Consider the following 13,669-nt stretch of genomic DNA (forward strand, 5'->3'; position numbering starts at 1 on the left):
AAACTTTTGTGTCGACAATTCAATGCTGAAAAAGTAAGAACAGAGTACGTAATTTCATTAGAATGCTAGCGTGAATAAAACGTGACATTGCAGTCCCTAATAATGACGTGCAGCGAGGATATTATGAAGCCAACATAAAAACTTAAAAAATAACAAATATATATATATATATTAGCGGAGTTGGCTAGCGTCTTTTCATTAGTTTCGTCTTTTAGTAGAGACTTTTGTAACTAGAGTTGTGTTGGTGTATCTCTCTTTTATAGTCTCAAATTCAGACTTTAAGTCTTTAACTGTATTTCTATCGCTTCAGCCTCTTTTTGGTGGTTGTCGTTGTTTACAAGTAAAGGTTAAGATAAATTTGCCTTAACCTATGCATATTTTGCTTCAGTAACCGTCTTGTACGACCTATGCATATTTTACGTCAGTAACCGTCTTGTACGGCCCATTGAGAAGATCGACCATATCCCTTGTTTGACTCATTTTCTATTATTTGTATTTGACTCATTTTCTATCAATTGTAATAATTTTTGTACTGTTTTAGTTTATTTTTGGTCTATTATTAGGGAGCCCAAACCCTTTTTCATTTTTAAGATTGTTCACTCATTCTTCCATTCAGATCATGAATGAAAATGATCATTCCATGTAACTAAATTCTTATTCAAGTAAAAAAAATTAATAATCTTTATTTTAGTGTGGAGTAATGTCCTCTTAAAATTAAGATAACTTTTACTTTAGAGAGGAAAAAAGATCTTGGCCATTTTAAATGAAATAGAAAGTATCTATTTAGTGCAATTTAAATTTCAGGATAATAAACTTGTCCAAAAAATTTACCCTCCAAAAAGACAATATTACCCTCCTAAATAGATATTCTTTGTTCCATTTAAAATTGAGATTATTCGTTTCGGGAAACTTCGCTAATAATTCAATTGAGAATTTAATAGTGATTTCCACTTATCCGAGAAAGAAGAGCGTCTACTTTGAGAGTGTGTACTAGTATCTCTCTGTATCCAATTCACCGTACTAGCCACGTTGAATTCGTGAGAAATTAATGGTGCTTTATGTTTAGATGCTAATTATATTTCTTTTTTGTTCCTACAAATTTGAAATTTGAAAGTGGGTTGAGGTTCAATATTCCTCATGTCAGATGTTTCAACAAATTTGAAAAATTCAAACCCACACAAATTTCAACCAAAGAACTCATCAAGATCCAAAATCCCATACGGCAAATCCTGATGATCAGTTGCAAATAACAGAGAGGAAGGAGGATAATATATATGATAGGCTGTAACGGAGATATATCTAACTCTAATGATGTCTTTTTTTCCTTTCAAAGAGTTTCGTGTCTTTCATCCAAACCAGAAATGCGAAGAAATTGGATGAAAGGAAGAAGAATCACACATTTCACTATTTTCAGCAAGGGAAAAGAGAAAATGAACAACGTACGTAACTGATTCTCAAACATAACCTTAATAATTAGTATTACTCGGCTTTGTTCGAAAATGCTTTAACTCCATCAGACTGGTCCCCAGATCTCCTGCGGTAATCAGCTCCTTCTTCATGCTCCTCGTACCTGCGGTTGACAGATTGAAGATCATCCGCGTCACCTAGAGTAGCCGCCTCCGTGCCATCAAATACCTTTTCAGCTGTCTGACTCGCCACACCCTGCTGGGCTTCCCGGATCTTCTCCTCGGCGATATTTTTAAACTCTTCAGCCGTCGAAGGCGCTCTTTCTTCTATAAATTCACGCCCATGGCCGTTTTCCTTGCTTGCTTGGCTGTAACTCTGAAAAACATCACACCAATACACATGCACCTCAGAATTATGATCATGTCTGACGTCATTCCTAGACCAAAACAAATCTTTTTTTATTACATATATTATATATACCTTGACGGAGTTGTATGCCGCAGATGCTGCTTTGAAGTGCTTGGTCGGAGATGGTCGGAAGGAGATGCTGAGGGGGAAGAGACGGCCACCCATATTGGACACCAAGAGGTGAATAAGAGACTCGGAGAATTGCAGAGAGTTGCCTATAATAACATTGATGGCAGAGTGATGGCAGAGTGATGATGGAGTTGTACACGTGTCTTATGACTAGGATTTCACTTGGATCGTACGTGGCTCTGCATAGATTTGCCATTTAATTATAGGCATGCAAGGGTTCTAGGTTATCCTTTTAGTGAGCACTAATTCGGAGCACGCGGCGTGCGTGGCACTCTAGTGCAAAATTTTTTTTTTTTTTTCTTTTAAAAAATTTTTTTGCACGCAGCGTGCCACTGTTTTGTTTTACCCTTAGTGGTTACAATATAGGCATGCAATATTATAGGGTAAAACAAAACAGCACGCGGTGTGCCATTTTTTTAAAAAAAAAAAAAAAAAAAATTGCTCGCATGAGTCAATATTATATATCTACCTTTTTCTTTTTCCTTTTTTAATTTTTTTTGAGAGTCTCTTGAAAATTTTGAAGAGCTACAAGAGTGTAACAGTGTACCAATAAAATTACAGGACCAGTTGATACCTGTAAAAATTATTGCAGCATGAGTCAAAGTTGTGTCCTTCGGAAAAAGAAGGAGACCATTTCAAGTATACTGGGGGCCAGAATAAAAAAATTATAACAATACCTAAGTCCAAAGACTAGGCATAGGAAAATGAGATTAAATTTTGAGAAAATGGTATATACCACATATTTTATTATGTTGATGTGCCATGGTATAGTAGTTCTTGAATTATTATTATTATCATTATTATTTTTTAACAAGAGTTTATCGAAAAGCTACTACACTCTACAACATTAATTTGAGCCTGTTTAGAACTCTTAAGGGTCTATTTAGGATTGCGTTTGAGGGGTGTAAAAGTGATTTTTAACACTAACAAAGTCTGTTTAAAGAAAAAAAATACTCGTTTGGTAAAAAAATTAAAAGTGCTTTTAAGAATTCAAAAAGCCTAAAAATGACAAAAAAAAAATACTATTGGCAAAAACTTAAAAATGAAACTTTTGCTCAAAAGCTCTTTTTGACTTAAAAGCTCTTTTTAACTTAAAAACTTTAAAATAAAGCTTTTGCCAAAAGTGCGTTTGGACAATTTTTAGGTTTTTTTGGCCCTTAAAAGTGCTTTTAATTTTTTTACCAAACAAAATTTTTTTTTCTTTAAACAAGCTTTTTGAGTGTTAAAAGCACTTTTAAACTTCTCAAACACAATTCCAAATAGACCATAAGTAAAATATTAACATAATATATAGTATTACTCTTAAATTTTAAGCAAGCGACCATCTTATAAATTTTCAATAGCTAGATTCTCTGTATTGACTCTTAAATTCATTGTCCTGAGATTGATGTCTCATGCTCAAGGAGATATAAATTTTCTTCAAATTGGGCGGATGAATTAATATTAATCTAATTTATAAAACTACCATGTATTCTTTATTATGTAAAAAAATATATAATATTTTTTAATTAGCATGTGAGACACATAGTTTTTTAATATAATTATTGAAAAAAAAAAAAGAAAAGTATTTCTTAATTCTTAAATACGCAAAAGAACACACAATAATTTGGAGGAAATTTCTTTCTTGTTAATCCTTTAACTCCTCCTCCGTTAACCTCTAAAATTCCTTTCGCACACTCGGTTATTTCCTTCACAATCATCGTCACTATTCCCTTCCGACCACATCTTTCTTTTCTCCCACCACCTCTAAAGCTTGATGACACCAATCGAAGCTTTTTTGGTGCTCTTTGGTCCCGTTCTTTACTTTGCGTATTTTTCAAGCGGTTGTTTCTTTAACTCAAATTGCATGGGTGGAAGGAATTTTCAATTCAATTTTATGAATTTGCTATGTACATGTAGTTTAGCACTTGAAAACTACATATAGCAAATTTACTGGTTGAGAGAATTTTTGGAGAGGAACTGTTGATGGTCCAACTCTGACGTGGCGCTCAGTCTGAGTCTCTTTAATTATTAGGGTTTTTCTGATTCTTCCCATTAGCTCTTGCTTCAACTTCCACTCACAGCTGAGCTACCCATCGGATCCAACCCAATGGAATCTAACGGCCGAGACGCCTCTCGGATCCTCCACGAGCTCGACTCTCTCAGAGCCGCAAAAGCCGACATAGACAGCCGAATTTCAGCTCTCAAAGCCGAGCTCCACCACGCAACCCTCCAAAACGGCGTCGTCCCTAACGGCTCTTCCCCTGTGATCTCTACCGCCGTCGATTCCCTCCTCAGCGACCATCACGATCACAATCTCACCCCGGAAATGATCCACCGGTACAGCCGGCACCTCTTGCTCCCATCTTTCGGGGTCCAAGCACAGTCGAACCTCCTAAACTCCTCGGTTCTGGTCGTCGGAGCTGGAGGCCTGGGCTCTCCGGCTCTGCTGTACCTCGCTGCCTGCGGCGTTGGCCGCTTGGGCATCGTGGACCACGACGTCGTTGAGCTGAACAACATGCACCGCCAGATTATCCACACCGAAGCCTTCATCGGCCGGCCCAAAGTCAAATCCGCCGCCGCCGCTTGTCGCTCCGTCAACTCCACCGTTCAAATTGTGGAGCATCAAGAAGCTTTACGCACTTCCAATGCCTTGGAAATTTTCAGCAAGTATCCTTCATCGTAATCGCAAATCATATACACAATGTTTCTTTTTCTCTTGTTCAATTACTGTTTGAAATGTTATGGTTTCCGTGACTGGCAATTTTTGCAAAGATACGATGTAATAGTGGACGCCACCGACAATGCTCCTAGCCGTTACATGATCAGTGATTGCTGTGTGGTGTTAGGGAAGGTAAATCAATTATGCTCGACTTCTCTATTAACTGATAGGCTTGTTCTTTGTGTATTAATTGCTTCGTTATTTATGCTTGCAGCCTCTTGTATCTGGTGCTGCTCTGGGATTAGAAGGGCAGGTATACTGTGCAGCAAAAAAAAAAAAAAATCTCTCTAAAATAAGTCATAGAGTTCTATACTGGGTTGTGTTGTAGATTTAAATTCTGGGCATGAATCATAACCGTTAAACTTCATTGTATAGCTCACAGTTTACAATTACAATGGTGGTCCATGCTATCGATGCCTATTTCCAACTCCACCTCCTACAACAGCATGTCAAAGATGTGCTGACAGTGGTGTCCTAGGAGTAGGTAAGTCAATGGTTTGTTGTATTCGACCAAGCAACTTTCATAATACTAGTCTGCAATGTATTTACAATATAATCAAAATTTGTGTTTGTAGTGGAACTATATTTTTTATGTGCCCTGTCCTGAATGCAGAAAGAGTTGCAGTGTAAACTTTTCTTTGATGCACATAAGAATTGAAATTAGATTTAGCAGGTTGATTCCTTCACATAGGGCATTGCTGTAACCAGGATAGTAGTGGGGAAAGAATTGAAAAATACAGGAACAGGAAAAAGGCATATAAAGAATTGAACTTTGGAATGTGCAGTAATGCGCGAATTTTTTAACATAAGAGAAACTATTGTAGCATTAAGAGTCTCAATGCTCTTCATTTGATGCTTAATTCTAGTCCAGTCTTTTTGTTTATTATTTTTTATTTCTGGGTATTTGAACTGCTCCCTGTTGCTTAAATTCATTTCTTATTTTCAGTTCCTGGTATCATTGGCTGTCTCCAAGCTCTTGAGGCTATTAAAATAGCTAGTGTGGTTGGTGAACCACTCTCAGGACGGATGCTTCTATTTGACGCATTAGCAGCACGAATACGTATTGTATGTTTCATGCTCTGCACCTTTAAAAGTTCCTTCCAGTATTGAAATTCATTTGGGTGGGGGTCAGGTAGAAGTCTAAATCTTGTGTTACAGGATGCAGTGTTCTTAATTAAGACAATCTTTTGAAGATCATAGAAGATAGACTAAAGTTCTAGCATTTGTTAATATGGGGATAGCTGAGACTGAATCTTATATTAACATAGATGGAAAAAGTATTCACCTGAAAGTGATTTTAATTGATGGAAAGCAATATAAAATTGTAGACCTAACTAAACATGTATTAAACACTTGAATCAAAGGTTAGGGCTTGTTTATTGACTTCATTCAACAGAAGGCAAAATCAAGTTGGAGGTAGTTCTGTTTGCGCGGATTCCTGCTCCACTACCTCTATTTCCAGGCCCCACTGCCCCATAATATTACTATCTCGTTACTGTAAAGTTTACCATAATTTCTATCTTTCGCAGTTAGACCACCTTTTGCATGGATGACATTGACTTGTTAAGAAAGTGCACATTTACAATTTTTTTCTTTTTCCCTTTCTGTTTTGGGGTTGTGCAATGCATCTTGATATGATGTTCTGTTATTTTCTCAACTGTTTATGTTAGAGTTTAGCAGTGGCAGGCATTTGCAACCTGGCAGGCTGGCACACTAGAGCGTTTTCTGGATATCATAATCGGATGTTGCTCAACAAGAGTTATGATATTATGAAGGCATTTCTTTAGAATCGCTAAAGCGAGAGTTACTTTTATACGATGGCAGTTGATCTAGGTTTCCCCTTTTAAGTGGGTTCATTTTGTACTTATCATGAAGTAATCCCTAATAGTTAATTAACTTAGTTTGTGGTTCTTTGTGTGCATGTTAATTGATATTGGACAGATTGTGTTTATGCTTTAAGCTCTGATGCTTTATATATTTGTATTCATAGCTGACTTAAATTGCAGGTAAAGATTAGGGGAAGATCATCAGAGTGTGAAGTTTGTGGAGAAAAATCGACATTCACCCAGCAGCAATTTCGAGAGTTTGATTATGAGAAGTTTACTCAGTCTCCACTGTCTCCGGTAGTTACATTTTGTCTCTTGTCTTCCATTTTCAACCGCAAATTTGAACTTTATGGAGCTTTACTGAACCAAAGTTTATCATTGCCCAAAATGTGGATACCCTGCTAACTGTGTTTGCAGTTAAATTCAGCTCTCTCTCTCTCTCTCTCATTTGACAAAAGAAGTGATATTTGAAACTTGATGCAGTCACCTTTGAAGTTAAACCTGCTCCAGGCAGATTCCAGAATAAGCAGTAAAGCCTACCATGATAGGGTTGCTAATGGGGAGGCACATGTATTGGTGGATGTCCGGCCAGCACACCACTTTAAGATTGTTTCTCTTCCCAAGTCCTTGAACATCCCTCTCCCAAGTTTGGAGGCTCAGTTGCCTGAAATTTCTTCAGCTTTAAAGGAAGAGGAAGAGCGGAAGGGTGCGGGTTCTGATTTAAGTGCTCGATTATATGTAATTTGTAGAAGGGGTAATGATTCTCAGAGGGCTGTTCAGTCTCTGCACAAGATGGGTTTCACTTCAGCTAGGGATATTGTTGGGGGTTTGGAGTCCTGGGCCCAGGATGTCGATCCCAACTTCCCCACCTATTAGCATTCGTGTTTATTGTGGGACGTTTGAGCTTCATTGCTGTAAACTTTTCTTCAGGTTTTAGTTTCTGCATACATGTTTTTGTTTTTGGGCCAAGGTTTCTATATATTTATTGGTTACTTTCAGTTTCACATAAACAAACAAAAAGGTTCCTAGACTAAGCCACTCAATCGTAAGACTACCCCCAAAGGTTTCTATTTATTTACTTTGTCAAAACACCTGGAAGTCTCCCTTCAATGTGGCTATTTCCAGTGCAGCCGATTTCCTTTTAAACTGTTTGAGACGTTAGGTACATAAAATTAAAATGAGACAATGGCAACGAAACTAGTCATTTGGAATTTCCATCTTTTTTCTTTCTCTTCTCGAGAGGAGCGTTGGAAATTTTATACCCAGCTTGCAAACTCAATAAGAATTCAGTGACTTAGGGTTGAAAGATTTAACTCATTTAATGATTGACGTATAGAGTTTCATACCAATGTTTTGATACCCCAAAATCCAACACAACAATTAAAACTGACAATCTTTTTACAACCAAAAATTAATATGAAATTAGCGAATTAAAGTTAAAAAGTTTTGACTTATTAAATTAAATGAGTTAGGTTAGAATTAATTTATTCATGTTTTGACATAATTCAACTACGAATAATCATCTCAATTAATAGCCACCCCTATTCTGGAGATAAGCATATGAAAATAAAAATAAAAATAAAAATGTCCCTGCATCGTTCATCCAGATCGTCTGAGAAACATCCCAAAAGCATTAACCTATAGCTTAGCAGCAATGTACTGGTGAGTGAAGCTATGTGACTGGGACAACATATGGATGCCTATGTTGTCGACGCACATATGGATGTCTATGGAAGTAATATCCTCAAAACCTAATAATATTAAAACCTTAATACATTCAGATCTCGAACATCATTCAAACTCGCAGTTTCAATTATCATAACTTGTTAAGCAAAACAAGCTTTTATATCAAAATTTGAGTATGAAGATGAAGGCATATTTAGTCTTCACCACCCAACAAGTAAGAGTTTCAAAAGAGCCATCCGAATATAGAGACCATTCTTTGCTTGTCTAAAATAAGCAGCCCTTGGATCCCTATCAACATCCACAGTAATCTGCACAAGTTCATGGAAACAAATACATAAAGCAGTAAATCCACCAGAACTTAAATGTTCAAAGCTGATAAAGAACATGCTTACCTCATCAAGCCTGGGGAGAGGGTGCATGACCACAGCATGCTTCTGCATAACATCCAAGACATCCTGATCCACAATGTACTTGCCTCGCGCTGCTTCATAAATGTCAATTCTCTCTCCAAACCTTTCTTTCTGAATACGAGTTTGATACACTACATCACAGTTAGAAGCCACTTCCTTTAAATCAGCACTTTCTTCCCATTCCACTCCCTTAGATGTCAAATAGTCTTTTATATCATCCTGTAAAATGAAACGTAAATATTGAGAGACCAAAGCCCCAAATTTTCTCTAATTTTGCCCAAATCAACAAAACTTGAAACTGTAGTGAGACTTTTTTTCACTAATTAACATTCATTTAAGTTCATATTATGAACACAGAAGACCAATAGGTGAATTCAAGTTACAATTGGTTCGATACTTACCTTCATTTTTACCATATCGGGAGAGACAAAGTAAATCTTCACATCTTGGTACTTGGTTAGCAAGTAAGCAAGCGAGCGGACAGTCCTTCCATTGGCAAGATCACCCACAAGCCCAACTTTGATGCCATCTAGTTTTCCTACCTCTCTTTCAATCGTATAGACATCCAAGAGAGCCTGAATAGTATACAAAAGCAGGAACAGATCTTTGAACTAAACTTTTTGTCAAACTTACTACCAGCAATTAAAATTTGAGAAAATCATCAATAATTATCAAACGCAGATTCAGAACACCAGCCCCCTTCCAGATTAGCATGGAGAAAATAACCAATCAAGATTCACAACATGACAGAACAACATGGATACTAAAATGGTGTATGAAGATGCTTGTAGATGAACACCCCAACCCATGTTTTGCAGCAGGCCTTGAATATAAGATGTGATCAGATGCTGCTTAAGATCCACATCATAGATTGAGAGAGGACAAAATAAATAATACACTAACAAGCAGTTCATAAGATAAATTAGCTTGTTTTCATATCAGACAACCAAGCTGTTCATCCTTAAGTGAAGAACTTGAGTTTTCAACTGTCCATATGGTATGAATCTTGTACAACTCAGTTGAAACAGATAGATGTGCATTGATCTGGTCAACCATTTCCATGTTTCTTTTCATGCTTGTATCTGCATTGGAATGGCTCCTTATGTATGACTCACAGATATTGCAAATATGAAAGTTTGCTTTTATAATTAATCACTTTGTGAATTATGACACTTCTTCATAGTGATATCCTGTGTTGTATAACTAGTTTCTGGACAAAAACAAATTAATACGCCCCTCTATTGCAGGAGATACTAAGTAGCATACTGGACAGTGCTCATTGAACAGACAAACTCTCAATGAAGGCTACATTTTTTTTCCAGCTCCATCCTTACGCCCTAGACATTTATTTTCTCCAAACATGATCCAGCTATAGGCTTGTCCTAAGGGATTGTTACAGACTGTCAAACAAAAAGTTCAATATCTTAATTAAGAGCTTTGTGCATACCTGTGAAGGATGCTGCCCAGGACCATCCCCAGCATTAATAACAGGAATGCTAGCCGTGGCTGCCGCTCTTCTGGCAGCACCACTTTCAAAGTGCCGCATAACAATTATATCCGAGTAACCCTCAACAGTTCTTATAGTATCTGCAAATCAAGCTCCTGAATCACTATCAAATTGCAGTAACCTACTACTAGGAACCTGATTAAGCAGACAAAAAATTCTTTTACCTTCAAGTGTTTCTCCTTTAGCTGCGGATGAAAACTCCCGTGCGTTTTCTGTTGTCAAAACTTCCCCACCTAACCTTTTCATGGCAGACTCAAATGAAAGCCTAGTTCTAGTGGAAGGCTCATAAAACAGAGTAGCCATAAGATAACCCTTAAGAATTTGGCTCCCAGTAGAATTCTTTTCAATCTTCTCCATCTCATGCGCAACTTCAAATATAGCACTGAGAGTATCCCTATCAAATTGCTGAGCCTCAATTATATCATCAAGTTGAAACTTTTTCCCTACTGAAAATGAAGGTGCCTTTTCAACTTCAAATGCACGGCACTGGATTCTGTCCTTTGATGAGAATCCGTCAGTTTCCCATATTGATAATTTCCTGCTGGGTAATAGCCCCAAATGTGTCAGGTGCATTGACTTAGTGTGTCTTGATTGTTGGAAGGAAAGATTTGAAGGACTGCACTTAAACTCTGTGCAGCATTTTAATGTTTTGGGAGTAACCATACTCCCCTGTAACGAAGATGTAAAAAGTGAAGATGAAACAGCCATTGCACTTTACAGAATTGGTATGATGGGATCAAGTTGTGCCAAGCGCTTTGGAATCCTCGAAGATGCAAACAACAATAAAATAAATTAGAACAGAGAAAAAAAAAATTAAAAAAGGCATAACATTGATTAAATAGATACGCTGGTTAGATGGTACATTGCTAATCAGGTATTTGCAATGACAACACATTCATTAAATAAGTACATAATCAATACCCTGTCTTTCACATATAATCTTAATATTGAATAAGAAAAAGCAGAATCCAACTTATAGAAATTGACTTTTGTCCAGTAGACACTTTACATCGGCTAGTTGGTATGAAAACATAGGGAAAGCAATGAGACCAAAATTAAGCATCTTAAAATTTTCAATGCCAACGACCCAATGGGGGAAAACCATGAAAAGAAGCTTTACACCAAAAAGATAAGGCTCAGAATTTTGTTTCCTGCTCTTTCCTCATTTCTTGGCACCCAAATGGAGAGATCAACTTTAAGTCAGAGCATTTAAAACTGGGAAAAGATCCCAAACGAAATAGAAAATATTTTTTTTTTTAACAAAACGATGCAGCCCTAATTAGCATGAAATCATCTGCCAGAACAAAGCACATAGAAATCATAAAGGATATCCAACAGATTCTTAAGCTCAGCATCACTTGTCTATGATTACATCTAGGTCACATCAGAACCAATCAACTTTCGTAAGATTGAACAAGAAAAGTGAAACAATGGCAAAAACTGTTTGTTCTGACTAGTTTAAAGTCTTAGTAATAAAACTAAAGTTCAAAGTTCATATCACTTTCCTCTGAAACAGAGAACCCAAATAAAGGCATAAGCAAAAAGCCGCCAAAAAAATAAAAATAATAAAAAAAAAAGACAAAAAAGCAAAGAGAAACACACATCTTTTACAAGAAACTTCACCACCCATGCAGTATACTACAGCACATTAACAACTTACCTTGAGCATTCAATCAAAAGAAGAACTGGGTGAGAACAATGATACTAAATATAAAAAATCTTTTACAAGGAAAAACAGCTGGCCCACACAATTCAAGTCACAACGTCAACATTTACAACTACAACTTCTAAAAACTTAATTTCATATTGGTTGGTGAAAAAAAAAATCTCTTTCTCAATAAATACAGGAAAAAAAATTCAATCTAATGCTCCGGATTCTTTTTCTTATTATTATTTTTCTCGAGCAACTGAGAGTATCTTTATCTCGGCCCCGAAAGGTGAAAAACATAATTTTCTATGATTTTCTCAGCCACCAAACGGGGTGTTAGGAAATAGAAAATGAAAATTAATACAATATTTTATTACGGATGATAAAAAAATGAATTAATAAACTAGGAAAACGAAACCCGACAGAACAGTCAAATATAAGTCAAGAGTGAATTAAGTTTGAATTGCACGTACAGGAAAAGGAGGCAAGACGACGACGACGACGGTGAGACCTGGGAAGACTTGTTTGCCGAGAAAATATAGAGCTCCGAGAAAAGATAGGGTTTTGAGTGAAATGCTAATGCAATAAATAAAATTAGAAAGAAAAAGATAAAAAAAAAAAAAAAAATTTCGAAAGCAAAAAGGGAAGGAATAAATCTTCCAGCAGATTATGAAACTTTTTTGGCGGAAAAAAGTGAAACATTTAAAAAATACAAAAAAAATACAAAAAAGATTCTGGTAATAAGTCTCTAATTTTGTATGAGTTCGATTATTGTGAACTTGTACAATGCGGTGTTAATCACGTAGCACTACATACATCGAGCCATATGATAATGCCACGTATGTCAAAATGCATATCCTCTGCGTCTTCTACGGCTTGAATGTGTGGGGTTCATGTTATCTCATATGTACTCGATGCCTATTTGCTTTACCCTTTTTACAGGTTTTTTAGAAAAATGGTAATTTTAAAAATGTAGTTAATGAAAACGTAATTTTTAAAATTTAGTAAAATTGTGGTTTGATCTTTTAAATTATACATTATTAAAAAGCACGATTTTGCTTCTGATTTAAAAGAGCGGATTTTTTAAAACCGAACACTTTATATCATTTTGTTTAAAAATATGCTTTTAACGAACGAATTCGTCGAGGATTATCGTGAGTGTTAGGCTATAAAAACGTTGATTTTTTTTTAAAAAAAAATTATTAGGATCTTTGAGATTTGGTAACAATTTCACGTAATCTCTAATATATTTTGATTTTTATTCGTCAGCAGTTATTTCCATATATAAGAATGGTATTTTTCTTATTGAATCCAAAGATAATTAAGCCCCCAAAACTGTAACACATTGCTACCTATATCAGAATCGATTAATTTCTAAAATAAAAATAAAAAATAAAAAGGAAAAGAAAAGAAGGAACAATTAAGAGCACAAAAATAGCATAATTATTTAGAGAAATAGCAAAGGGATAGATCATAACACGATTGTTACAAAACTTGACACTGTAAAAACCACGACTCCTTATACCCAGCTTTTGGATAACATGAAAATACCAAGAATAACAAAAGAGGACAACATAAAACATTCCAAGACCAGCGGAGCTGACTAACATAGAGAACATGTTTTAACTATCAAAACATGCTCATTGCATTGCAGGTGGCTGCCAACCTTTTGGGGGATGAGGGGGATGTGGTGGTTCTGGCAGGGGCGGTTTAGGAGGGAATGGGAATGGAGGATGAGGTGGTTTAGGAGGGAAGGGAAAAGGAGGACGAGGTGGAAATGGCTGGGCATAACCACACATTCCATAGAAACACTGGACGCGAAAAGGGCGTTTGTTTTCACATCTCCCACAGTTGAATGGACTGATATTCGTATTAGTGCATTGACCACGACAACATTGCCAGTTAAATAGACATCTCAACCCACATAAGCCACAGTTGTTAACGTCG

At 36.4% G+C, this 13,669-nt stretch overlaps 3 protein-coding genes across 4 annotated transcripts; 1 reads left to right on the plus strand and 2 right to left on the minus strand.

The window, feature by feature from the left end:
- Positions 1-1,377: 1,377 nt before the first annotated feature.
- LOC132174710 (uncharacterized) lies at positions 1,378-2,006 on the minus strand. Its single transcript, XM_059586354.2, has 2 exons — positions 1,888-2,006; positions 1,378-1,782 (listed from the first exon to the last, which is right to left on the minus strand). The coding sequence occupies exons 1-2, from the start codon at positions 1,978-1,980 to the stop codon at positions 1,480-1,482; spliced, it is 396 nt and encodes a 131-aa protein (XP_059442337.1). The 5' UTR covers positions 1,981-2,006; the 3' UTR covers positions 1,378-1,479.
- Positions 2,007-3,888: 1,882 nt separating this feature from the next.
- CNX5 (co-factor for nitrate, reductase and xanthine dehydrogenase 5) lies at positions 3,889-7,469 on the plus strand. The gene is made up of 7 exons (XM_059586353.2): positions 3,889-4,593; positions 4,699-4,777; positions 4,860-4,898; positions 5,021-5,129; positions 5,592-5,710; positions 6,652-6,768; positions 6,955-7,469. Exons 1-7 carry the CDS (start codon positions 4,034-4,036, stop codon positions 7,345-7,347), a joined length of 1,416 nt encoding a protein of 471 aa, XP_059442336.2. The 5' UTR covers positions 3,889-4,033; the 3' UTR covers positions 7,348-7,469.
- A 575-nt stretch (positions 7,470-8,044) lies between these two features.
- On the minus strand, positions 8,045-12,351 carry PYRB (PYRIMIDINE B). Of its 2 annotated transcripts, none has more exons than XM_059586860.2 (6): positions 12,196-12,351; positions 10,239-10,827; positions 10,015-10,154; positions 8,969-9,142; positions 8,550-8,786; positions 8,045-8,465 (listed from the first exon to the last, which is right to left on the minus strand). In XM_059586860.2, exons 2-6 carry the CDS (start codon positions 10,780-10,782, stop codon positions 8,358-8,360), a joined length of 1,203 nt encoding a protein of 400 aa, XP_059442843.1. In that variant the 5' UTR covers positions 10,783-10,827; positions 12,196-12,351; the 3' UTR covers positions 8,045-8,357. The 2 variants fall into 2 exon arrangements, with proteins under 2 accessions (XP_059442843.1, XP_059442842.1); XM_059586859.2 differs by having other exon boundaries at positions 10,239-10,837; positions 12,196-12,350.
- Positions 12,352-13,669: the final 1,318 nt, after the last annotated feature.

Source organism: Corylus avellana, chromosome 3, assembly GCF_965113065.1.
Source record: "Corylus avellana chromosome 3, dhCorAvel1.hap1.2, whole genome shotgun sequence".
In the NCBI taxonomy this organism is placed as follows: Eukaryota; Viridiplantae; Streptophyta; class Magnoliopsida; order Fagales; family Betulaceae; genus Corylus; species Corylus avellana.

Excerpts from the sequence above, each read along its gene's own strand:
- LOC132174710 (XM_059586354.2), bottom strand. The coding sequence starts at position 1,980 with ATGGGTGGCCGTCTCTTCCCCCTCAGCATCTCCTTCCGACCATCTCCG. Across the intron at positions 1,783-1,887 it reads CGGCATACAACTCCGTCAAG|AGTTACAGCCAAGCAAGCAA; the intron begins GTATATATAATA and ends GATGTTTTTCAG.
- CNX5 (XM_059586353.2), top strand. The coding sequence starts at position 4,034 with ATGGAATCTAACGGCCGAGACGCCTCTCGGATCCTCCACGAGCTCGAC. Across the intron at positions 4,899-5,020 it reads CTCTGGGATTAGAAGGGCAG|CTCACAGTTTACAATTACAA; the intron begins GTATACTGTGCA and ends TTCATTGTATAG. Across the intron at positions 6,769-6,954 it reads CTCAGTCTCCACTGTCTCCG|TCACCTTTGAAGTTAAACCT; the intron begins GTAGTTACATTT and ends AACTTGATGCAG.
- PYRB (XM_059586860.2), bottom strand. The coding sequence starts at position 10,782 with ATGGCTGTTTCATCTTCACTTTTTACATCTTCGTTACAGGGGAGTATG. Across the intron at positions 9,143-10,014 it reads CTGGGCAGCATCCTTCACAG|GCTCTCTTGGATGTCTATAC; the intron begins GTATGCACAAAG and ends TATACTATTCAG. Across the intron at positions 8,466-8,549 it reads CTCTCCCCAGGCTTGATGAG|ATTACTGTGGATGTTGATAG; the intron begins GTAAGCATGTTC and ends GAACTTGTGCAG.